The following is a 22,160-nucleotide window of genomic DNA, read 5'->3' as shown; positions in this document are numbered from 1 at the left end:
TTACCGATCTTATTGATGGCTTCTGACAACATGGCTGCAAAGTTACACTTTGAAAAGCTGTTTAGTGTTTACTTTCCAAGTCACTTACAAGGAGACATCCCGATTTTGTTCAAACCCGGGGGATTGATAGACCTTCGTGTATCATGAAAAATCCTAAAGGGCATTTATTCAATGGGCAACCATTTTGCCATGGCAACGAAAAATGTTTTTGACAACACAAAATATTAAATTTTCCCATTGAAAATAACATGGGATTTTGACCTCAAATTGATCAAAAGTTGATCAGTTTTGATGTTTTTTTTGTCAATTTTTATCTATTTTTTCTATTTTTGGCATTTTAGAATTTTGGAAATTTGTTAAACTTTTTCACAGGGGGGGGGGGGGGGGCTACGGATCGATCAGAATCCCATGTTATTTTCAATGGGAAAATTTAAATTTTTGTTGTCAAAAATATTTTTCGTTGCCATGGCAAAATGGTTGCCCATTGAATAAATTCCCTGTAGGATTTTTCATGATACATGAAGGTCTACCAATCCCCCGAGTTTGAACAAAATCGGTGGGTTACACCTCGGGATGTCTCCTTGTTAGACTGGACTGGCAACCCAGTTTTTGGAACCAAGAGTGAAATTATTTGGTTCATGGATGGCTCCAAGTCTCACTCAGGGGTGGGACCTGGAGTTTACTGTCAGACTAAAAACTTTGGCTTTTTTGAGATCTTCGGCTTTTCCATGTCTAAAAGGCTAGAGCTACACAATGGACCTCTGGTTGAAGTGATAGGTTGTGCTTGACCCAACCACCCAACCACCCAACCCTTACTAATAATTATAATAATACAAAAAAACCATTGTTCTCTTCTTATTTTGCTGTTGAAGGGAAAGTCACTTGCCGTGATTGCTGTACACAGTACACTCTGGCTAAAATTATTACCATAGTCGCCCAAAACTCATTTATTTTTAGTGTATTCATGTATAATCCTAATCATTTTTTAATCTCTGTAATCTTTCTATAAAATAATTATAATTTCTCTACAAGCATTTTAAAATAGATCCTGGGTCACTTTGTACCGAGCGGTTCGTAGTTCGTAGAGAAAAGCGATTTTAGAAATCTTCAAAAGAACTTTAAAATCCAGAAATCTGAGCAAAAACCAGTTCTAAAATCTCGAGTTCAACCTAAAATACCATATAAAAAATCGCTCCTGATTTCTGAAATCACTTTCAGATTCAAAATGCCGTACGCAAAATTTGCAAGTGTCCGATCACTGTACTCTGTAATCCCCGAAATAATGATATGATAATTAATCGCTGTTCTCGATGTACTCGCTCGGTAACCTTAAGTACACATAATTTACCGTATAATTTCTGTAATCGTTCTACAATAGAAATAATCAGATTTGATCCTTAAGAAGAAAGTGTGTCTATCCTAACGGCATATGGAATTTATAGGAGAAAAGATATGAATACCACTCAAAAATATCACTCTTAACGCTTTAAATGACAAATTCCAGTTGCACTTGCGGATCCGTTTCCATTTTCTAATAAAGCCTGTTCAGTTTACATAGAGCCACGTAGTGGCCAAAGTGACAAGTTCATAGGCTGCAGGATTTTCGTCTGCTAAGCGATGAATTGTATTTTAATACACAAAGCCTCTGCTTAGGAAACGAAAATCCAGCTTCTCTGGTTCGCTCCATGAAAACAGAAAAAGCTAATTACGTTTACAATACGAGAGTGCTCGAAGTGTTCCAAATTAAATCTGCGTAATTTCCATTGCCAATCTTTGAAGAAAGCGTTTACTGAATGTGTTGCGGAGTGCTTTGTAGAAAATTTCAATTTATTAATTTAACAGTGGATATACATGACAGTAGCTTTCGACGTTGTCATACAGGTAAGGGGGCCAAGTCATCATGCGACTTTTTGGCCTCTCGTAAAACAATGATATATAATGTATAAACCAATGAACACATTAGTCGTCAAAAAGTTTAGCAGGTGTTTTACAATCTTTTATAAGCTCATACAAAGAGTTGTACAAGTTAACACCATAATAAAAAATACAATTAATTTTTTGCGGTCTTGCTCTGGGGGTGAAAGAGAATTCTTATAGAGATATTTCACCGCAGATTTTTGAAACGTCATATTGGGGAAGGGGTTGACAATTTTTAAGTGGGTAAAAATCTCTATACTGCTGCCATTTAACGAATTTATAATATTTCTTTTGGTGCCACCATTTTTGTTCGGGTGCACTCGACATTAACTATTAAAAATGAGTAATCATCTAAGGTGTTACGTTATTAATTGCGAGGGCGAAAGAAAAAGTGCTAAAAATCTTCATGGTATATGGTTTTTAAAAATACCGTCCGTTATAAAACACCAAGAAGAAAAAACGGCTGAATTATCTCCCGAGATGCTATGGCTCTGGTTAACAAAGTAAAAATATGTTCGATAAATTTTTTCTCAGGTATGTTTGGAGTTATCACTTAAATTTTCCAAGTAAGATGGTAACTGTTTTGTCATATTCGTATTTCAATAAAAATTAACTACTAAAACCTAAAAACGACCACAGAATGGTGATACGTAAAGTTCAGCCTGTCGTCCTCGTAGTTCCTGGCGCTGTAGCTTGTTGGCCGTTACTCTGTCATGGTCATGTTCCACCTTGTTTTTTCCTTTGAGTATAGATTTGTTTGAGTCGGTCGTAACCGTTACATTACAATTCCTTTCAAATCACCGCCAATATCGCCACTTTTTTGCGGGCGAAACTTCTCAAATTTATAGTAATCGAATACCAGACAACAGCCGCCATTATTACTGGCTATTAATTTGATATCCATTTAAGCACGTCTACCGCATACCAAGAAATACGAAATGTATATTTAGTTTAAAATTATAATCGTGTCCTAAAGAACAGCTCAAAAATGCGTAACGTTTTGGACTCACTCAAAAAAATTAAAAGAAAAATTCTAGAGCAAAAATTGTGCCGTTTTGGGTCATAAAAAAGTGGGACGTTTTGGGCTACTAATGTGCCGTTTCGGGAATCCTCGATAACTAAATATAGAGGCAGCTCCAGTCTTCTCATCTCAATTATTTGAAAGTTACCGCTCATTCTGACTTCGAAAGCTCCAAACCTCTCTAAAATGAGCGGGGTGCGCCCATCACGGCTCATGATTACAGTTGGTTCGAATAGAAATGTTGTGTTCAACAAATACCCATTCAGACATTGGTAGAAACATTTATTATTATTATGACATATTTACATGCTATATATTTATATATGAGATATAAAGTTATAGAGACTTATACACTCGGTAATCTGGCTGCTTTACAATAGCGGGACGACTATTTATATAGATCGTTTTAGATATAGCGCGTACAGATAAGATAAGAGTTGGTGATATTGGTTTATTGGTACACAACAAGAAAAAAGAAAAATAAATAAATACATACATAAAAAAGGGGGAATACCGCCAGTATAATATTGTTCGAACTTGTAAAGTGACTAAAAATGAAAATTATTATCACGCTTCATCTGGCTGACGAAGGACCACAGTCCGAACGCTTACTCATTTTAATACACGAGTAATTATCCATAAAAGTAGCAGTTATGTTATTAATATTTTAAATTATTTAAACTAAACAAATAATATTTCAAATACGGAAAAACTAAACTTCTTTAGCTAAACATGTAGATTGTCAAATGTTGAAAAACTTAATGTTTCAAGCTAAATACTACTTTTGTAACAGGTTAAGCCTCTAATCATTGGTCAAAACACATTTAAAGTCTGAACAGATAAGCGAACAAACATGTTTACTACATATTTATGTGACCTATAAACGTAACTTCAGATATAGACGTATTTTATTCTGTGTAGGACATCCTCAATAAAAGCGTGGATCAGATCTTCGAGTGGAGACTATCGGTCGAAGTTATTGCAACAGCTGTCACTGTAGTATCAAATGATACTGAATATCCAAATTGTACGACATTACTTTGTTATAAAATATGAATTTCAATAATTACCATAATAATATTCGATATCGCGGAACCATTGACAGCCATAGGAGTCAATAACTTTCTAAGCACATCCTCTACTGAATTAACATAGTCGTCTTGCAAATATATAAGTTGTCCTTTAAGATTGCCGGAGTACGCTTTTAATAGAACAAGACTTGACAAAAGCCATCCGGTCACTATCAAAATAAAGAACCTTTAAACCACAATTTGATGGAATAGTTATTATTGAAGAAAAATATGTCGTGAAACCTTGACAAATCATTCATTGTGCGAGTATACTTGATAAGATACGTAGACAAATATTCATGCAGGTCCACACCATCTTCAACTTTCACCACACGTACGAAACTAGGTGGAGCTGGGCATTGAGCGTCAATCAAAGAGGGAATTATTTTCTAAATATTTTCATAAAACTACTCAACTGTTTGGTTGTATATCTGTTGAAAATGACAAAACATATCTGATGAAATTGAAAATATATTCTATAACGTCCGTTCCACGTCTTTCAAATAAGCATAAAAGAAACGATAATGCGATGATGGTGAGGGTGATGGCAAACCAAACAGCGCCTTCCAATCCAGAGCCAGAATACTTTTCAAAGTGATAATCTAATGGGTCATTCTCATATTGTGAGCATGCGGGGCTTGCCACCACCCTCCTACGCATTGTAACCCGGCCACCCGAATTAAGGGCTTCAAAAGTCGCATGATGACTTAGGCCTAAGGTGGTGCCTTGGGTATTAGCCTAGCTGATTATTGTAGAACCACAGCGGAAGTTGTATCAATTATCTATCTATATAGTTTAGGCGGAGTGGCAAAGATTTTTGTCTGGCACAATGAGGTTCCAGATCATTAGTGGCTTAGGCCGCTTGAGTTTTTGTGAATGACCTTCCCGATTATCATTTTAACTTACGGCATTGAGAGTCACCTTAAATTGATAAACTAATGTTCAATGCTTGAGAGGTTGATAAATCTCCGTGTAGAATTGGTTATTGCTGCTTTTCTTTGTATAAAAATAATGAATGGTTATTATAGACTTATGCAATATTATATAGGTTACGATATTTTTAAATATTTTGCTCAGCTTAAAATTAATTTTTTAATATTTTTATTTGTTTATTCTATAACTTTTACATGGTCTCTTTGTTTGGGTTAATTTGTTATTTTACAAAAGATAACGTCACTCGTGTTACCGAATTAATGAGATTTGATTTTTTAGTTAACAAACTACTTGTCCCTGTTGTACATTGTTAGCAACGTTAAAAATGGTCTCAATATAATCGTTATTTATAAATAAATGTATTCTTGGGGCGATATAACTTTAAATATTGTACAAACGATAGATAGTTTTAAATAATCCTACTGAACAGATAGGAAGTGAGGTTGAAGTGCTTCATTTGGCTTTAATCGGTTGTTAAGCTGGATCTAGCCGTGAAAACAATAACAGCATTTCAATAGAGCCGCGATGTCGCCGACATATTTGTATCTAACTTTGTGCGCTCCTAATTTTACGCTTTTATATTATAAATATAAACTAGCTTTTAAAATGTGACAATATAAGTTAAATTTCTAAATAAAATTTAAATATTACAAATTAGCTGAGGGCCAACTTAAATTATAATAATCAGCTAGGCTAATACCCAAGGCACCAACAAAGCCCCAAGTCATCTAGCGACTTATAATGCCTTAAACAGTGCAACAACATTTTGGTTGCTCTAGCGATAATTATCTCGAGCAACCAACTTACTAGGCATTGTTGGCATTTTACAATTAAAAATTATTTAAACTAAGTAATTAAATTAAAAGGGCAAGATTTCCATAAACATAAGTTTGAATTATAAAAACAGAATTTCATTAATGAAATAGTAAATACCAAAATAAACAAATCCTACATTAACCGTAATCAATTAATACTTTTAAAACTAGCTAACTTATACACTACATGTAACCCTCAGGAATATTAATTTGATACCTAACGTTCTATGGCCAATAGTTAATAAATTATATATACGGGTTAACCCTTATTCGCGTCACTAATGAAGACTAGAGGATTACGTTAAATAATTCCTTATGGAATTCTTACTAAATACAGAGCTTCTTATGGAGATGTAAATGTTGAACAATATGTTAACTACGTAACCTCCTTACTGAGTGATATCACTCATTTAAATAGTGCGCTTATTTATAATGCGGTTTACCACCACAATTAAGTTTCTACTCATAGTTAGTTTCTGTGGCTCCCGCCTGAAGACTTGGTGATGAATCCAATGAAGAGTCCACTCTTTAGTTACGACTTCGATGGCACACATTACATTTCTTTTACGGTTCTTTTAATAATTCCGCGAGTTTAAAGTTTTAACCCGAAGCATCACGACTAACCCTTTTCCGGTGGCGAGTTGAGTTACGAGTCGAGTCAAGCGGTTCAGATGGAGTCCACGACAGTTCGTCTTTTCTTCTTTGCCAGAGCGCGTTCAAGAAACCTCGGGTTAAGGTCACGTGACCAGGTATAGTTTGACGTAGAATGACGTTAATGGAAAATCCTAAACTTTTCCGAAACACAGTTCACACTGAGGGAAAAAACCCTAGTTTTAACAAGATAATTTTACATAATCCTGTGATAATTACTGTTATCCTTTAATTTAACAGAAGATATTTACATGAAACGTGTGTGTAACACTAGTACAGAATAATCCTGTACAAATTACACGTATCCTTTATTTATACAGGAACATAAGTAAATAAATGGCCTGTATTCTATAAAAATGGGTTGGTCTTGTAAAATATACAGAAGGACATTGTAAAAATGTCCAGGAATATTTGCAGCTGTATTTATTACACACATCGAGAGTGTAAAATTAACAGTTCATCATGTAAAATTTACTTGAATAACAGATATGTACTTAAACGGCTAGCTTCAGTAAGATTAACATTGAAGTTCTTTAAAAACATTTAGCATATCTGACACTGTAGATATACTGGAATCCATTAATTTCAATTTACAAACTTCAAACCTATAATTCATCGGAGAGCCAGTATTTTTGAAAAACTGGTTATTTCAGCACACATATGTTTTAAACAGTTTTATTTATTGTTTAATTGCTGTGGGGGCGCGCCCCGTACGACCACCCTTCATCTACTTACAAGTTAGTTAATAGCATCTGAACCCCGTAAATTTAATTATGCATAATGCATGGTAATTTCTTTGATAATCCTTCACCCTGCAGACCAAGAAGTTATTTGGAAATGTTTTCGATTCCGACATTGCCCAAAATTATATTTTTGGGTGCACTGCCCAAGGCAGGGATTGACTAAACTTTGACTTTCAATAGCTCTATTTTGAAATCTATTAATGATAGAGTCATGATATGTTTTGTGGTTATAGCCATCCATTATCGGCCTCAAATGGTTTTAATTAAATTTTAATTAAAACGTCATACAAATTGTAAGAAATAAATAAGAAAAATGAATAAATATAAAACCGTGAGATATTTTTTACAACCTAAGCGAGAGTTTCTTTCAGAAAAGAGCGTTTTAATATTTAGTCGTTTGTCGAATTGATTTACAGCAATAAACTATTCGGTAAAATACTACTTACGTTATTATTTACTTTGGTTTATAAAGAGGCAAAAGGCTTGGCCCGATTTCTCTTGAACCAGAGAGGCTCACAATTAGATTAGTACCTATCTGGCAAACCTGAAAACCCAGTTGCCTCGTAAAACATGTAAAATTTTGTTCCAAAGTCTTCTGACTTTATGGTTATTTTTTAAACAAAATCATTTTTACTAGTGAAATAGCTGTGTATCAGTAATTACGTAAACATGTAAATGAAAATCGTGCTATATTTTGAAATATAGTCTCTTTATGTAGGCTACCTTAGCTATGTACTAGAAATCAACCTTACGCGTGAAACTTTAAAAATTACTAACCAAAAAGGACTGAGCATAAGCTTAATTTTTAAAAACCCAAAAACAAGTTGTGCTATCTTGGGTCTCTCTGAAGGATTTGACCCGTTTAGTCCCGGATTTTATCGAATTATCTGTGTGGATAACTTTTTAATTATATATTATTGGAAAATGTGAGATCGGCTCTTTTTTCCTAGCTACCATGTCAAAAATTCAGTTTCATATTCGTAAATTTGACTAAACGTGTTAGTGTATTTTCTACAATAATGTTTGTTGAATTAATTATTTGCTACTTATCGAATTTACTGAGATGTAAAAAGTATTTTCTACTGACGGATGTGTAAAACCAACTTTAATATGCCAATAAAATTACATGTAAGGTTCACCTACTCCAGACTGTTATTCATGTTGATTTGACAGACTTTATTACTGTGTTATTTACAGCTATTTCATCATGTTAAATTAACATAAAATTACTTTTAATATTATAATACGGAATAAACTGTTATATTTACAGAAACGTCTTGGCATCCCCTGTTTCCAACACTTATCTCAGTGTAGACCGGTTTCGTCCTATTTGGGACTCGTCAGTACCGTGCGGGAAATCTGGCTTGCGACTATAACACCGAATAGAGAAACTAAGCCTAAATATTAAAAATTTCAAAACGAGTTGCACAGCAACGGAAAGCTGAATAGGGGGAGAGTGGTGGAGATTAGTATATACGCAATGTAAAGTTAAAAGGAATCACCTATGGACTACATTGTAAAGGATGATAAAATTAGCGAATAAGTAGATTAGCCCATTATGAAAAGGGATAATAAAGCTAAACCCTAAACAAATTTGAAGAAATTTATGAACTTACTAATAGCTCGTAAAGATAGGTCTTCGTGCAAACGACGAAACCGGTCTACCGTTGGAATTTCTGGCTATTTTATTTAATTTAATTTTTCACTCGAAGATCTATTTTGTCCGAGTTTCGCGTCTTTTTGTTTGCTCGAAGACCTATCGGTACGAGCTATTAGTAATTTTTTTAATTTCAGCAAATTTGTTTAGGGTTTAGCTTTATTATCCCTTTTCATAATGGATTAATCTACTTATTCACTAATTTTATCATCCTTGGGTATTAGCCTAGCTGATTATTATTATTATCGAAAAGTTTGCTTGTGGTGGACAGCCTAAGGTTAATTATTGCTAAAAAGACTAAACGACTGCTACCAACTACTTTTGAACCTGGAATTAGCGCGATAGTTCCACTGTAGCTTTTGACTAAATTTCTGAGATTTAAAAATTCAAAGCATTCATAATGCACAGCAACAATTCGAAAAAATCTCCCAAACAATGGGTTCTTTAAATAAGTCGATTGTTATTCAGAGAAAATAGCCATTAGTGGCGTGAATAAATCCATTTTTCTTTAACGTAGATTTCTTTTTGGACTTCGCAAGTTATCCATTTCGGTGAATCTGGTTGTCCTAAAAATATAAAACCTTTATTACTAATAAAAATTAGAGGTGTGCAAATACCATTTTTGGAGATCAAATCGAATATCAATTATTTCGTTATTAGCCACGACAAATACCAAATCAAATATTTAAATCGACCACGTTTTGTCGAATATTTCTGAAAGACGAAACAAGGCGAGTTAATTAATCAAATACAAAATATTTTAACGTATTTGACCTGTTTTGTTGTTGGTTTTCGTTTTACTAAGCTATTCCGCGTAATTTCATAACAATCCAAGGCTCAATAATTTAGTCAATAAGAGCCCTATAACCGCTGACTGAGTAAACGTACACGCCTCAGAAAAGCGAATACGACCAGTTCACCAGCCATTTGAAAAACCAAATTTTTTAAATTCCCCCCACCCCCTTTACGAATATTCGACTATTTGATCAGAAAAAAATAATATCAATTCAATTCAATTCAATTTCAATTTCAATTTTTTATTTTTACTTAGTACATTTTTTGTTGTAAGAGGGCCAAGTCATCTTGCGACTTATAGCCCTCGATATATTTAGATTTACATTTTGGTAAGTTTATATTAATTCAAGAACAAAATACAACGATAAAATATTTACTAACATTTTCAAGTTCCATTCGATTTGGTATTCAATCGTACTATTTGGTGTACACAAATAATTTGTACACCTCTAATAAACATATTTGGAAAACACTAATATCAATTATAGAAATGATCGATGTTTTAATTTAAAATTTTGTTTTTAATTTGTAACAGCGCACACTGCTCTAATATAGGACAAAGACACCAGTTCTTTTTATTTACAAATTAGATACTTTCCTACTTCATACGTATACCCTGAAAATTTCAAAACTCTTATCTATTATAGTTTTTGAAATAAAGATGACACCCCGGGAAAGCTTTCTACGCGATCATTTTCGAAGATGACGGCCAAATAGTGGTCGCATACATGAACTATGTTGGTGTTGTGTTAACGTACTTGGCAAGTTTGAGATTAGTACAGTTACATTTTCCGTTTAAAGTTTCGGAAAATGAAGTCTAAATTCAAACACTTTGGCAACTATGAACAAAGAAACCATCCCCAAGTAAAAACATTCGTATAGTTCATTGATTTAGAATGTATTTATCGATGCAACTAATATATCAATCGTCTTAAATTACCGGTAGTCTAATTGTGATAGCATCCACAGACGAGTGACTAACAGCCATACGGAGTGGAAGAACCTTACAGCTGACAGTAGCACCACTGACGCCAGCCATCCAAATATCCGAAAAGTCCAACAATTGTATGGCCACCTCCCCCTTTGTACACAGCAGTGTGAGTAAGGACAGTTCTTGTACCACCACCTAGGGCGATAGTTACAGTGTAACCTTCTTTTATGCTATATTTCACAAACCTTTAAATTTAAGTTCTTAGGTTTGTATAAGGCCAATAGTTGGGAAGAGAAAGCGTTAGGCTAGGACCGCAGAGGCACGACCAATACTCTTCGACCTCCCACCCTTATCATTTTCCTCGTTATTGTATTTCCCGCTAAGAAAGGATCCTTATGTAAAAATTTAACATTAGGGACTTTCAAGGGGATTAACCCCGCTTTGTGAAAGTATAGTTCAAGTTTGGAAAGTTTTTCATTTCCATTGAAGTTGTTTGTACTTTCAAAAAACGTCGGTTGACGTCATAGGCGCCGTGGCAAATGGTTTGCCGTGAAGTCGCGGTGCTAACTAGTAACTAGTTAAAGCTAACGGACGAATGTGCCAGGAAGGAGGCCCACCGTCAACATCAGCAACCGTCACTACGATAATAATAATAATAATAATAATAATAATAATAATAATAATAATAATAATAATAATAATAATAATAATAATAATAATTCAATTCAATTCAATTCAATTATGTGGTCGAAGGTGGTGCCTTGGGTATTAGCTCTATTTAAAAAAAAATTCAATCTTCGTTTATTTCCTATAAAATAACATGTTATGAAACACTTTTTACAATTTTTTTAATAATAATCATTTTATTTGAGCAGCATTATTTGTTTTAACAAAACAAAGAATAGGACTTTAAAGCCGCCAACACAGGGAATGTCGTACATAATTATAGTCCGGATTGAATACTACCATTCAGCTTTACTGGATTTGTTAGAACATAATTACGGGATAGTTTTTTTAAATATACAGAGAGGGTAATTCGGCAATACCCAAAGAATTAAATTTTGTTACACTACTATAATATATATAATTTAATTTGAAATATATACGTGGTTTATCTGTTGATAAATATCTCTGATTTCGAAAATTGTAATTAGAAGCAGTATTATATTGAAAAACATTAAAAATCGGGTTCATTATATAGACGAATTTCTTTAATCGTTAATAAAAGTTAAAAAAATTGGCTTTGTATGGGCAAGATAACAGGCATTATCGATAATTCGCACGGCTCTTTTCTGCAAAACAATTAGCCGCTTTAAATTATATAAGGAGGTATGACCCCAAATAAAAATACAGTAACATAACTGAGAGTAAATAAAAGAAAAATACAGTTCGCGAGCAATGGTTACATTAAAAAGTTCACCATTACGTCGTAATAGATAAATGCCGTAAGTAACTTTTTTAACCTAAGTATTTTGCCTCCGAAACTTTTTTAAATTCATTCCATCAACTACAATGTTAAGTAGATTATTATAACTTGGTTTGTTACGAGCAGTAATAACCATATACACAGTTTTCTCCTTATTTATCTCCAACATATTACCATTAAACCAATCTTTAATTTTTGACATTTTAGCAATCGTTTTTTCGTACAATTTATCAATAACTAGATCAGAATCAAGATGCAAAGTATCATCAGCATTAAGAGTTAAATTATTATCAAGGTCAAGGTTAGCAAGGTCATTTGTGAAAAGGTTAAATAGTAATAGTGACGATCTCGGGTTATCGACGTACTACGTGTGGACCATTCTTCACAATCACAACTTCCATTCGTATCGAGCGACCAAGCTCTGCACGAAGGAGATATGGAACGTAGATTTGATTTCTGCAACTGGCTAATAACCATTTCTGATGAGAACCCAAATTCCATCAATCAAATGCTGGTGACTGACGAGTGTTCCTTTGGGAGAGATGGGCTTTTCAACCATCAAAACATCCATATGTGGTGTGACGAAAATCCTCACTGGGGTTTTCCTCACCATCATCAACAACAACTCCGACTGAATGTTTGGGCGGGTTTGCTCGGGGTTCGAGTTATTGGCCCATTTTCCCTCCCAGCTCGTCTTAATGGACAACGCTATACTTGGCGCTTTTGCAGAACGAAATAGCAGACGCTTTAGAAGATATTCCGCTGGAAGCTTACCGACCGATGTGGTACCAACATGATGGCGCACCACCCCACGTACCTAGATGTGTAGTGGAGCATCTTAACAACGAGTTCCCTCGGCGTTGGGTTGGCAGGAACCTAACTCCGATGGAATTTTTATTGTGGGGGTTCATCAAAGCACAAGTTTATATGATGCCCATTGAGAACATCGATGATTTGCGTCACCGAATCATTGCAGCCTTCGATCTTGATCAGGCGCCACGCTCGTTATAGCGGGAAAATCCTTACTCACGGAATTTCGGCGAACGGGTTGGCTGCTATAGCGGGAGATCAAAGCTGGCCGTGTTTTAAGCGTCCGGTTACTGTAACAGTAACAGCTGTTTCTAGACTGATTCTAGTCAATTCCGTGAGTTTTTTTTTTCCAATTAAAATATTTTAATAATATTAGCGAACGATGTCATATTTAGAAAACACGATTATTGTTTTTGGTTATCTTAGTCTAGTCCACGATTTATGTGTTAATGATTGTTAGAAAATAAAAGAAATTATTTCAAAAATTATACGTAGAATTCGGTGACATAGGAATGCTGAGTATTACTATTAGCTAGGGAAGTACCATGACAATTTAAATCATTACCTAGGTACGGCCAACTTTAATCGCGATAAACATCGAAACTGGACGTACATTTATAGTGGCCAGTACAGCCAACTTCGATCACGCGCGAAATCGAAGTTACCCGTACCCAGGTTCTTTTTTTAGGACTACACCACTGGAGCACTCTCAAATCGAACTGTGATATCTCAAAATAGAGTAAGCGTTTTAACTATTTGTTTAGCTAGTTCAACTTTATTTAAATCTAAAATAAGGATTTAATTTTGTAGTTCCTTTTAAATAGTTGGTAGATTCTCAGTTATATAAGAAGTCCCCGAAAAATGGTGTTACTGTTTCCATTTGAATTGCGAGGTACATCAGTCAGACCTGGTAGTAGCTCTGGCTTCTGTCAAGCACCATATAAATTGTAAGAGTACGTTCTCGATATCCTAAATACGTTCCGGTTTACACTCTTACATCATTTAAAAGTAGAAGGAATAACAGCTGCTACTTCATATTTCACGCGACCAACGCTTTGGCGTACCTGCTAAACGGAGGAAATAAGCTATACCCCAAATAATATTTCAGTTTTATTGACGACCATGATGAGCGAGAGAGTGCGTGTGTTTCGTACAGCTAACTTGTATCTCAGTTTCCTCAGTTTGGTAAGATACTTAACTTAATCTTTTTACATGTCCGTAACAAAGGATATAAATTAACCTTATATCAACGATAAAGCAGCCCTTTTGCAAAACGCCAATGTAGAATTAGTTCCTAACAGCCTTTCTAAATTCGTGGGGCTGTCTTCTCTGAAATGGGAGTGTTCCGGGTGGAAATATTGACGGTGTTTGTCCTTCGAACAATTAAGTATTAAAACAGCGGAACAAAAAGAGTGTTCAACGTTTTCCAAGGAGCTCCGGGAGCCAACGATCCCCAACTCTAACTTTCCCGGACAATTTAATCAATTTTCTTTATGTAACTGACCATCCACAGAATCCCATAAATTGAAATATATTGTAATAGAGTTATAAATATTTTTGGGCATGAGTAACAGACAAAATGCTCAAAATTAGCTAGCAAACGTGAGATATACAGAATCTATATGAGGATATAATAAATTTTAAAACTATTAAATCTGTTGCTAAATTCCCGCACAAATTTACCAAGTGGAAAAAAACTCAACCATGTTCGACTTCAAAACAAATCAATCAAAATTTTCAATTAAAATTTAAAAAAAAATTATTTCGCACTTGAAACTTCCAATTACTGGTTGAAATATCGTTATAATGGTAGTGACAGATATCGTTTGATTTGTTAACTGCCAATACTAATTAACAATCGTTTTCTTTTTGTTTTAAAAGAAAAACTTAATTTTGGATTATTTTATCTTCTTTCTCAAAGGGTCTTGTCACGAACATTTTGGGACCAACTCAAAATATACTGGAAAAGAATATTCGCGGTGATTCCAGTCAAATGGGAAACGTTTTGACCGTCAGGTTTGGCGCCTGTTGCTTAGGAGCTATTTTAGGTATTTTCTTTTTCGTTTCGCAAATAAGTAAAAACCACTACACGTGTTTTTGAGTCATCGTTCCCGGGTAGTCGATAGAAACGAAACACGTGCCGTGAAGCGTACATAAATATTTCAGTAAGGTTGCGTAAATGTAAACGTACCATGTATTTCACTTGAAATGTCTGTTTTGATATCATCAGGATAGTGTACAGAGTCAAGGTTGGCGGAATTGACTATAGACGTACAAAATGGAATAATACCCGAAAGGTCTAAAAATGATAAACAAAATCAATATCCTATCGGGGCTCTTTAACTATATGTCACAAACGTATATTTCAACTTTTAAGAATACCCAAGTACGAAACTTGGTTGGAAATCTGGTTTGAGTTCCAAAAAAAGGGCAATTTTAAAAATGAAAATCGGCTAAGATATTTTCTTCAATAAGATTAAAACGAGGGGTAAGTCACTCTGCGAACTCGGTGTACACTGCCGTACCTTTGACAGTGCTAAATGGAACTCGCGAACTCTTGAAAATATGTACCTTTAACAGTGCTAAATGCACGAACTCGGTGTACAGATTATCTGAGACTGTCTTACCCCTCGGATTAAAAGACACAAATTATTGCGCAAGTATAACATTTATTAAAAACAGTTTAAAATACATTTAAAACGTCGACTACAGTTTCGGCTGTGTTAGTGTTATCATCCAGACTTAGCTAACAATTTATTGGATATATTGAATTGTTATGATTCTTTAACAAGCTTATTAAGTTAACTATTAATCATTTATCTAGTTTTTAGCAGCAACGCTAAGATAACGAGTAGCAGTCGAAAGACATGTTTTTGTCATAAATATTATAAATTCGCTTCTCTAACGTATCAATTATAAAGACAGTAAAATAATGGTAAGATTTAAATAATATTTACATATTTAGAAAATAGAAAGAACTCTTAGAGACGTAGCACAAATTTTATCAAGCTGCACCCCTAGTGGCGATGTTAACTTCCCTTCAGGAGCACATTATTTTCTAAGTGACGTTAATACGTAGAAAAAATCACGTAAGGGACTTCAAACACGGTCTACAAGTAGTTTCAGGACTCAAAAAGTGTTAGTGTTTAAAAAGAAACTTATGATTGTGAATTTTCCGAATGTACTAACGTCACTTACAATGTAAGTGCCCCCAATGAAAACCCTTTGTTCCCTAAGTTTGATTGATCTTTGTACCGCGTCACTCTTAGTCGTTTCCTTGATTTTAATGTGCAAGTATTATTTGAATCTGCCTATTATTTAATAATGGCTTTTTCGAAGCACTGTGCTTCGCTACGCCACAGCTTTGTATGACATTTCTGGAGAGAAAACTATTAATTTTCATTTAATTATATTTCTCGGATTTGAGGCACTTTTGTCGAGTAGTTGTTAAACAAATATTTGTCAACCTTTAAGAAATCCTTAAAACAATTATTTTGGTATCTTCCCATTGCACCGAATCCTATTCGACCGAATTCTCATTAGACCGAATTCCGTCATTGTTTTTGATGAAATTAGCCCAAAGGCGGATTTTGTATTTTTCTAATCGACCGACGCAATATTCACAATTGAGCGACCGCAAAAAAAAATTGTTTTTCTTTCTACTCCTTTTGATTTTTTATGGAAGCGTTTTAATATATTTTTAAGTCTGTTGGAAATGATTTTTTGGTCTTCTTTTAATTAAATGTTTTTTATTAATACTATAAAATTTGAAGTATTTTTTTGGTAAAACGTAATACCTTTATGGTAAGCCCAGTTCGCAGTTTGTGGAAATGGAACGTATAGCAAACAGAGGTGGATTTGTCTACTTGCATAACGGGAATTTATTCAGGTTTAATAAATGCAAAGGCCAGTCGCGATTGTTTGAATGTAGAACCAGTGGTTGTAAAGTTAGAATAATTACTTTGGGTTAAGATATAACTCAATCAGCTCCAGATGTTCATCCAACTCACGCTCCGGATATTAAAGGTATTATACAACTGAGGGCTAAAGAATCGATGATGACGACTATGCAACAAGGTGATAATAGAAAGCGACTGAAAACTTTTTACTTGTTGACGATGGGACCGATGATCGAATTATCGCGTTTTCTACTGATAAGTTTATGGAAATCTTATGCCAGTCATCGTGTGTTTTTATTATCATTATCATTTTTATATCATTTATTTTTTTACAAGGGTCACTATTTTATTAGCTTATTTATTTCAAATTCCTTAAAATTTAAAATAGTTTAGGGTGGAAAACCTATTTTAACCTTTAATGGTAGTAAAAACATCCGTATATTTCTTGCGGAAAAATTTAGAACAAAATAAGGCTTTCATTTAACAAGTGCTTAGATGTAACACTAGAACGGTTTCCTTTCCATCAAAACTTGTTGTGGTTAGCGGTAATAGCAAGCTTAGGACGATCTTAAAAAACATATTATTGTATAGTGGAAATTTCGATAGGTCTCCAAGGAATTGGTGCTCAGTTATAATAATCAATGGAGACGGCAACGCTCACTACGAGTAACGTAAGCTCTAGCGTGTTTTTTAAATGGTAAAACCGAGTGCCGCAGCAAAAATGATCCGTGAAAATTCAAAAGCAATTAAAAGTACATTCAAAAAGATTGTGGGAAGGATAAATCAGCTTTTTTTAATGTCTCGCGTCTACCCACCTTTCGGAAATAATCTACCATCGTTAGAAAGTATATAAAAAACCAATTAATTGTTCCTTCCATGACAGGTGGTGTTTTCTTTCCACGATTCAATCGACAACTTATCTTCGTCTTTGGTTTGCTTGTTCTTAGCTTCAGCAACGTCGCCATACCGTACGTATCAAGCTTGATCGTTTTAATGGTGGTATCGCTAGTGGCTGGTATCTCCGGAGGCGCCATTGAAACCGGTAATAATCAGATTAATCACATTCGGAATTTATCAATTTACCCACTCGTAATGTAGAAATTTACCATATTTAAGAGGAATTTAGACTATTATTATTGTCGACAATGTTCGAGTTTCCCGGGGCAAAATTCCCCAATATTAATATTAACGGTCACTGCATGACGAAGGGTAGCTTCGCAAATAACTCAAATGTTAAAAGAAAACGTTTTAGCTCAAACTTAGTTGAAAAACTATTTAACCTATAATTTAGTTTATTTTTGTTTATTGATTAGGAAAATAATTCATAAAAATGTCTCTTTTCACCGGTAGGTGGCAGAAAATAGCTTCCCATTATAAAGTTAAAGAGCTAGGTCTGAAACTAACGAATAAAATTATTTCTGTCGAAATAGCCTTATTGTTCTCTAAGATATCCAGTCACGAAAAAACCAAGTTGATATCACCTATAATAATTTTTACGAAGTGACGGTAAAGAAATATAATTTTCAAAACCATGAAATATTTTTTTGAATTTTGTGATATTTTCAAATTGAAAAGTTGCCTTACTACTCTTTTTAACCTGTGCCTACCAAATTTAAACACCTAGTAGAATTGGTTCATTAATATCATATGATGAATTTTCTGAAGCAAGTCGCAAATGACGCAATCTCCGATAACTCAGACAAGGAAGTCCAACAGTATTTTTCTTCAGTGCCTTCATTCGACAATATTTTATTTCAGTTACTTTATTTTAAAATTATTCTTATCGCAAATGTGAATTATTTTTAATTAATGTTTGCTAAGTTTTGCTAAGCACCGCGAATAGACTTTGGTTCGATGGTTGACAACTAAGCTTTCTTTTCTTTGCGAAATAAATAAAACCATTGAGCAAATTCGAGTCTCTTTGAACACCTAAGTATCGAAATTCATCCTCTTTATTTGATGTACGTCATTCATTATATTACAGGGAGTAACGTGCTGTGCTTGGATCTGTGGCCATCGAATCCTGGACCATTTTTGCAGGCCCTTCATTTATCTTACGGTGTTGGATCGGTTATAGCTCCATTGATAGTAGGGCCTTTCCTTTCGAGTGATTCGGATTACGCGCCTTCAAATACGACCTCCTTCAACGAGACAAAGTGGCCAAAGAAGACGAACAGCTCGGAACGCGTGGAAGTTCCGTACTTAATCGTTTCCTCTGTGGTCCTGCTCGTGGCCGTTTCGACTTTAGTTTCCTACTGCGTTGATCGCGCCGAAGTGACAAGCAATACGAAAAAGGAGAGAATCGGCAACGGGGCCCCAAGCGCGGTGCTTCCTCGGTGCCTGATCTTCTTCGGCATGATAATGTTAGCCGCCTATTGCAGTTTAGAAAACTCTTTCGCCCAATTCTTGTCGACCTTCCTGATTAAGAGCCAACTCCAAATGACGAGATCCGATGGTTCATACATGCTCTCGCTTTTCTGGGCGACATTCTGTTTTTCGCGAGCCTTTTCCATCTACTGCGCTACCAAATTTAAGCCCATTCAAATGTTATTTTTCGACGTAACGATTATGTCTTTGACTGTGATCGTCTTGGCCATTTGGGGCGAACAGAGTCCGGCTCTGATGTGGGCCGCTTCATCCATTTTGGGGTTGGGGGCAGCGTCCACATACCCCACCGTGGTCGCTTGGACGGAAACCTACGTGGGAATATCGAATACAGTGTCCGCGTTGTTTCAGATATGCCCGGCTTTAGCTACTTGCTCGATGGTCTATGTGGTGGGGCACTTCATGGACGGCAACCCACACTCTTTTCTCTACATACTATGTATTTTAGTAGGATTGGTAATGACCACGTTCACTGGTCAATTGCTCGTTGTTTCGTTGATTCTTCGGCAAGCCAAGGCTAAAACAGACGTTACAACAAGTACCAAAACGTACGGTACTGTCCTTTAGTGATAACAACATTTCAACGCCTTTTTTTCATTTAAAATTAGACTGTACTCTTTACAGGTAAATTTTACACAGGTATATTTTACCGAAAAAAATCTCTTAAAGAATTGATATATCGGCTAATTTTAGTTTTAAAAGTGGTTTTAAGAAAAAAACATTAACATTTAATTACCTAGTAGGTAATAGTTCCAAATAGATCTTTCTATTTCGGTGTCAATCGGAATCGCTATAAAATCAGCGCCATTTTATTTTAATACGAATACCTTACCCGCAGAGCCACTCAGCGGAAGAGACACAAATCATGTTACATATTTTAATACTGACGCGCGCACTGCTGCCACGACCATCTTCACGCAGTTGCCAAGTCGCCTTGGTTACAGACGGATAAAAATTGGTTAGTAGCGGTGGACTACACTGAGCGGACCATGTGAAGATAAGTTTCGTGATTTTCTTCCGCAAAAAGTGTACTTTAATAAAAGGAAATAAAGACTGACATGATTACATTTAGTTCATTTTAGCTTTAGATAGCTACACTTTTTTTTACATCTACTTTTCCGTTTGAGATGTTTGAGCTGAAAATAGTCAACATTTCATACAGTTGTTTTACCGACGTGACACCTCTGTCAAGTGTGGTATCTGTTTAAACCTATTTGAAGTACACTTAAAATTTCATTAAAATCAATCAAGGTGCTCAAACGTTATGAACCAATAATAAAACATGGATTTTAATAATATCTCAAAAAGTCCATCTACATTTCTCGAGTATTTTACTTCCATTTCTTTTTAAAATAAAATATTGGTTCGTCAAAATACATTTAATAAAATTTTCGTACGTCAAAATTCATTGTATACTATTTTTGTTCGTTAAAATTCAATAAATACTATTTTGGATGCCAAAATTTCGGTTCGTCAAACTTTATTTAATGTTATTTTTGTTCGTCAAATTCATTAATTGTAAAATACTATTTTTGTTCGTCAATCTTTATTTAATGCTAATATCCCACCTCAATCGGATTATTAGATTACGAAAATTTTATGGAATTTCTTGAATATTTCCCCACCTAAGGAAATACAATTTTCATAAGGTGTAATTTCCAGAAAAACATCTCGAAACGAGCGAGCACTTCAAATACGAAAGTCAGTTGATCTTGTTAGTAGAAGGAAAGTGATGGCGAGACTCCGATCCCAGGTTCAGGTTTAGGTTCGGGATCGAGATCCGGGATTTAAGGGGTGAAATGGGGGTAAAATCATCGAAAAGTCAATGTATTTCTGATATTTCTCGCGACGATTTGTTTTTTCGTATATCAACATATTGTGTCCAGGCCAACTTGTTCATTTATCTCCGCTTATCGCGAAAGATACTTGAACGTATATCTTATCAAGTTTTATCGAACGTAATAAGATAAAATGATGTAAAAATTGATAACCTAGGCGACGCGTACGCAGATTCCCCGGGGGACGCGGTTAATTTGATTTTAAGATTGTTTTGACGTCATGGAATATTCGTTGTTAAAGTAGAATGGAAATATTTTTAAACTTCATTTTAATAACATTATCACGTAAGTGGTACTTAAATATGCTTGGCACTTGAACCGATCTCACGAGTATTTCTTAAAACGAATATCTCGATCGCGTTTTATCGTACGAAATAAGTGGAAATTATGTAAGTTGTATGATACTTGATAACCTAGGCAGGAAGATAGCGCGCGCGTGCGCGGATTACCTGGGAGGCGCGGATTGCCCGGGGAGCGCGGTTAATTTGAATTTAAAACATGGATTTCGTCTCCGAAATAATTCATGTACCCAAAATTGGACCGCAAGTTTTTTTCTTTTTAGGGGAAGCTCTATGGGAGTTTAACATTACAATAAAGCTAATAGGTCCAGTTTGGGGTACTTTTGGTCCGAAATGGGGTACATAGGGCCGAAAATGGTGACTTTGGTCGTTTTAAGGGTACTTTTGGTCTAATTTGGTCCATTTTTGGGTACATCAGAAAAGCAGTTGGAAAAACGAAGAGCCTTTTTTTTTCCACCCATCCCCAAACTCCAAAAATTTATTGCTATAATTTATTTATCGCTTCCGTAGGTATAAAATAAGATAAAAACCACTTACCTATATTTTAATTACGGTAAATTAAAAATACTTAATTAGTGTACTAAGTTACGTTTAAAAGAACCTTTTATAACAATTCCAATATGTAAATATAGGTAAAAGGATAGAAAAAATACTTAAGTGGTTTTACTGATAAACTCTAAAGTAATTTAACTTTGAAGGGTATCTTAGATTATTGTTTTTAATTTTATTCAAGTTGAAAACGTATTAAGAGTCCTTCAAAGTACTCTAAAATGATTTTATTTACGAACTAAATTCATATTTTCTTCAAACTTTCAATTCGCTTTTATTACTATTTAAATACGGTAAAATATAATTCTTATACACAAATATAGCCAGAAAGATACTATCAAACACTAAAATTAAAATGAAATGAAATTTGTGTGGATAAGATTTGTAAATATAATTTTGAAAATAATTACTTTCACGCTTT

The 22,160-nt window shown here is 34.7% G+C and overlaps 1 protein-coding gene across 1 annotated transcript; it reads left to right on the top strand.

Moving 5' to 3' along the window:
* Positions 1-12,908: 12,908 nt before the first annotated feature.
* Positions 12,909-19,620, top strand: LOC149940589 (sodium-dependent glucose transporter 1B-like). Its single transcript, XM_090179334.1, has 5 exons — positions 12,909-13,103; positions 14,691-14,817; positions 16,757-16,846; positions 17,552-17,710; positions 18,653-19,620. Exons 1-5 carry the CDS (start codon positions 12,909-12,911, stop codon positions 19,618-19,620), a joined length of 1,539 nt encoding a protein of 512 aa, XP_090035460.1.
* Positions 19,621-22,160: the final 2,540 nt, after the last annotated feature.

This window comes from Leiobunum rupestre, chromosome 6 (assembly GCF_980474605.1).
Source record: "Leiobunum rupestre chromosome 6, qqLeiRupe1.1.hap1, whole genome shotgun sequence".
Lineage (NCBI taxonomy): Eukaryota > Metazoa > Arthropoda > Arachnida > Opiliones > Sclerosomatidae > Leiobunum > Leiobunum rupestre.
Note: the sequence above shows the minus strand (reverse complement) of the source record. Positions and strands in the feature narration are given on the sequence as shown.